The sequence below is a fragment of the Mandrillus leucophaeus genome, unplaced genomic scaffold, assembly GCF_000951045.1.
Source record: "Mandrillus leucophaeus isolate KB7577 unplaced genomic scaffold, Mleu.le_1.0 Scaffold590, whole genome shotgun sequence".
Lineage (NCBI taxonomy): Eukaryota > Metazoa > Chordata > Mammalia > Primates > Cercopithecidae > Mandrillus > Mandrillus leucophaeus.
The window spans coordinates 630,195-634,947 of NW_012106364.1; the positions used below are offsets into that span (position 1 = coordinate 630,195).

Sequence of the window (4,753 nt, forward strand, 5' to 3'; positions counted from 1 at the left end):
CTACAGGCGCCCACCACCACACCTGGCTAATTTTTTGTATTTTTAGTAGAGATGGGGTTTCACCGTGTTAGCCAGGATGGTCTCGATCTCCTGAGCTCGTGATTCCCCTGCCTCGGCCTCCCAAAGTGCTGGGATTACAGGTGTGAGCCAGCACGCCCAGCCCAAAACCCTTTTCCTTAAGGGAAAAGTGTTCTGAGGAACATACTATTTAAAATGTTGCCATTGAACCAAGTCCCACAAAGGTGAATATAACCAGAGGCCTGGTCTCTTCCTAGCTGGGTACAGAGGCAGCTCCTCTAACAGGATCCACCAGTGAGCCTCAAAGTGAGGGACAGATGACACTGTCATCTTCTTCAAATATGGCACAAAATGAAAAAAATCAATTATTGAATTAACTTGAAACAATTATTATGATGGAAATTACAGAAGACCATGCTTCAAACACCTCTCCAAGAGCTCCAGAGGCATGAAACAATTATTATCAGAGGCAAACATCTGCCTGAAGTTTCTATATGCAAAGATGCCTGTCTGAATGTCTTTTGAGGGTTCCAGGAGGGCTTCAGTCTCCTGAATGTCTCAGAGAGGGCCTATAGGAGCATCAAGTTTAAAAGGTATCACAGGAAGAAGCTGATCACTATGATGTTGGGTTTCAAAAGGCCTAAAAGATTCATCTGAACACGGAAGATGAATATTACATAGAGCCTTAAACAACTAAAATTAAAAACAAAAAGCTGGGCTGGGTGCAGTGGCTCACGCCTGTAATCCCAGCACTTTGGGAGGCCAAGGCGGGTGGATCACGAGGTCAGGAGATCAAGATCATCCTGGCTAACAGGGTGAAACCCCGTCTCCACTAAAAAAAAAACAAAAAAAATTAGCTGGGCGTGGTGGCAGGCGCCTGTAGTCCCAGCTACTCCGGAGGCTGAGGCAGGAGAATGGCGTGAACCCAGGAGGTGGAGATTGCAGTGAGCCGAGAGCGTGCCACTGCATTCCAGCCTGGGCGACAGAGCGATGCTCCGTCTCGGGGACGGGAGGAGGTGGGGGAATCTGGAATGAGAAGGCATTATTATTATTATTATTATTATTATTTGCTTTCTGTAGTGCCGTGTTGCCTCCTTCCCCCAGCACTATGCTCCAGCTGCAATGGGAGGACGGCAGTGTGCTGCAAATCCCTTATGAGAACCACCAATGTATGCAGGAGTAAATGAGGGGTAAATGAGGAAAGAGGAGGTACCGACCAAGCACCAAGGCTCACTTTCATTCAAACTCACAAAGCCTAGTACTAACCTCAAAAGAGAGAGAAAGAAAAAGCTCTAAAGAGAAAGAGAGCAACAGTGAAACAAAGGCAGGACTCTGAATAACTTAGGGCTCCTTTCATTCCTGAGAAATCCTTGAGAGAAACACAGCCCAAGGGACTAATAGCTGCTATTGTTTCTCTTCTTGGGATACCCCTTTCATGTTCCTTTGCAGTAATAAAGTTAACTACGAAAGAGTACAGAGCTTTTTAATGGTGATTAAAGAGGTTAGTATCATCATATGAAAGCTGGCACAGGGCAGTGTAGTAAAAGGTTACCAACTAGGCTTTTTTTTTCTTTTAGAGAGATAGGGTCTCACTATGTTGTCCAGGCTGGTCTTGAACTGGACTCAAGAGATCCTTCCGTCTTGGCCTCCCAAAGTGCTGGGATTACTGGTGTGAAACACCATGCTTGGCCCAACAAGGCTTTCACTAACTATGATACATTATTTAATTATAAACACAGGGTTCTAAGTACAGAATCTCAGAAAGAAAGTTAACCTTCCTCCAATACCAAAAATTGATATAAAAGAAGAAATGGTCCTTTCAATTACTAGGGGAGTGCATGTTCTCAAATGCCACTTCAGTTTTTGATTATTAGATGTTTAAGTAACAGAACTAACACATCTTTAGTGAAGAACTGGGTAGATGGGTCGATTCTAGCTTGTTTCTTAAATCTGTTAGCTTGTAAGTAATCTAGTACCTACATCAAAACATACCTACATCAAATATACCTTTTTAAACAGAGGTTTCCAAAGTAATGTATCTACCATATACACCCACTAGAAACACAGTAGATACAGGGGAGGATAAAAGGGTAGGCAAAAGAAAGATTAAAATTTCAAATATCTAATTTGATTTACTAAGATGAAAATGAAATTTAGAGTATATTACTCACCAGCATTTAAATGACATTCTTTAATCTGAAATTGAAGTTCATTTTCATTGGGAATATCCTTCCATGTTGCAAGGAAGACCTGGCGCTCTGTATGGGGAAGCAGAGGGGAAGGATGGATGTGCATAATCTGTCAGTATTCTGATTTTTGATGCCTTGCATCATATTTTCCTTTGTCATGCTGGCCCTTGCAATATAGCTAGCAGCAGGCTAGGACTGGAGCCAATGCTGAGTTCTGCAAAAGTGCTATACTTCAGATCAATTAATCCCTCATCAATAACACTAGGACACATTGGAAAAGAGTCTACATCTAAGGTTTCATTTTGGCTCGTTTTCCTATTTTGGTGACTTATGACCTTTCTGAGCCTTAATTTCTTTATCTATAATTACATCTGTCCTGCCTACTCCAAGAGCTATTGTGAGAATCAAATCAATTAAGTGCCAACATAGTTTAATATGCACCAATATAAGCCAGTTTTATTAGATTGTGGTTCATAAATAAGGGAAGAGAGAAATGTCAATAGGCACGTCGGGAGTTCTGATGGTTTATTACAAATTACTGAATTCTTAGCTTGAGGCAGTATGAACTTAGTACAGAGTAAAGTGCTAAATTTACATGTATTATCTTATGAAATAATTATAAAAATTATTTGCACTGCAAATTTGGAAATGGAAGTTCCAAAAAGTATATCACTTTGACCAGTCACATAGCAAATAAACGGCAGAGCTGAGACTCGAATCCATATTTACCTGGTCCCCAAACCTCTTACTCTGTATCCTGGGGTGACTGGATTATTCAGATATTGGGCACTGTGATTTAGAGACCAATGGCAGAGCAAGAACGATTGTGACACAGAAGAATAAATAATAAACAATTATTAAGAGCTTTAGAATATCCTTACTCCATTTTTTAACCTCAAAATAACTAAAAACTTCTGGGGCTATGCTTTGACTGACATGCAGAGGAAGGGCAAAGGTATATTCAGCAGGATAGGCAGGAACGCACTTACCCATTTTGCCATCTTCTACAAAAAGCACATTGAGTGGGATGAGGCAGCTGAAGTAGAAGACATCGATATTGTTTTTCACAGCCACCTGCCAGGAAAGCAACAAGGTAAAATGAGGACATCGCAGGGAGCCAGGTAGGAGGAAAAGAACAGCGTTGTGTCTAGAAATATGCATCCCTATTTCCTTTCTCTTTCGGTCAGTGCAGGTCTCCCCAAATCAAGACAAACTGGCCCACATAATGCAAAGTACACCCTTATTTACTCCATTGTCATAGAACTGTGACAACCTGCAACTCTACCTCCTTCTAGAAGGCCTGTCTTCAAGGCACAACTTGTATACCAGGAATAATCAAGTCTGTGATTTTTTTTCTCTATGATTAATAGAAGCTGCTACCACTTACTAAGTTACCTATTAATGATATTATTTCTAATTCACATTACAATGATCTCAAACAAAGTAGATATCATTCCCCTCTCATTTCACAGATAACGAAACTGAGGTTTAGAAAGACTAACATCCAGAGTCACGTATGTGGTACACAGAATTAGGATTCAAACAGAAATTTGATGCTAAACCTTGATTTTTATTTCTCCCCACAATAACTAGTGCCATACTACCTCTTATTTTTTATTTTTTAAAATATCAGTTTTAAAGTTGTTTCTTTTGTAAAACCTTATTTCCCAGGTCTTATGGTTGGAAAAAGCTTATTGAGCTCAACATTGGTAAACCTGATGACTATAAGAACAAAAAACCTCTAAGCAAGCAAATAAATGAATTTTCTTCTCACAATACAAACTTCTTGACTATGATTCTACCATAGCCTACTTAATTCAGAGCATGCTGTTTTTTAAAAAAGCTACAGGAAGTACTTTTATTGAGGGCAACGCTGATTGGTATATACATTCAGGAACAGGCAGATTGCAAAGCAGCAGATTATAAGGCCCTTATACTGTAAGAGGGAGTAGGAGGAGACTTGCTCTAAGTCACCACCTCCTACTGTTTTCTGTCACTAATGACTTTCCTAGCTATGCTCTTAGCGCTGTAGGAAAACATTTATCTGAGCAAGTTCTATGATCAGTAACTATACCTGTTTCTCTCTCATTTTGCTCTAAAAACAAAGTTAAAAAGTGCTTGTCTAGTACACTATTCTCACTCTCTGCCTTTTATGGCAAATGCCTACACTTCAACAGCATACTGACCTCTTAAAACTGTGGCTATGAGATCCAAATAGCCTCTTTCTCAAGTACTTCCAGTCCTTCTACATTTAGTATCAACTTACCTTCCTTACTTTAAATGGTGCCTGTACTCCCTTCTCCATAATATGTGTGTTCTCTCTCCCAGAAGTGTCCATCCAACTGTTTTCCTTGCTTTTAACCTGTCAACTAACAAGGCTAGGAGTTTGTGACCTATATATAACATGGCCTGATGCCCAAAATGCTGAGACAGGATTCTCAAAAAGCTTGAATCTGGTGAATTTAAGCAGAGTAATGTCAGGAAAGAGGAACTAAAGGTATTCTTTAGGACGTACTAGAGCATGGGTGGGTGTGGTGGTTCAGGCC

General features: G+C 40.3%; 1 protein-coding gene across 1 annotated transcript in view; it reads right to left on the minus strand.

Annotated features, from left to right (window-relative positions):
- Positions 1-4,753, minus strand: part of AP2B1 (adaptor-related protein complex 2, beta 1 subunit) — a 149,688-nt gene that overhangs the window by 14,291 nt on the left and 130,644 nt on the right. Inside the window, exons 24-25 of the mRNA XM_011999417.1 lie at positions 3,197-3,300; positions 2,190-2,276 (exon numbers count right to left, since the gene is read on the minus strand). Coding sequence (XP_011854807.1) covers positions 2,190-2,276; positions 3,197-3,300 — 191 coding nt within the window. The remainder of the gene's footprint in view (positions 1-2,189; positions 2,277-3,196; positions 3,301-4,753) is intronic.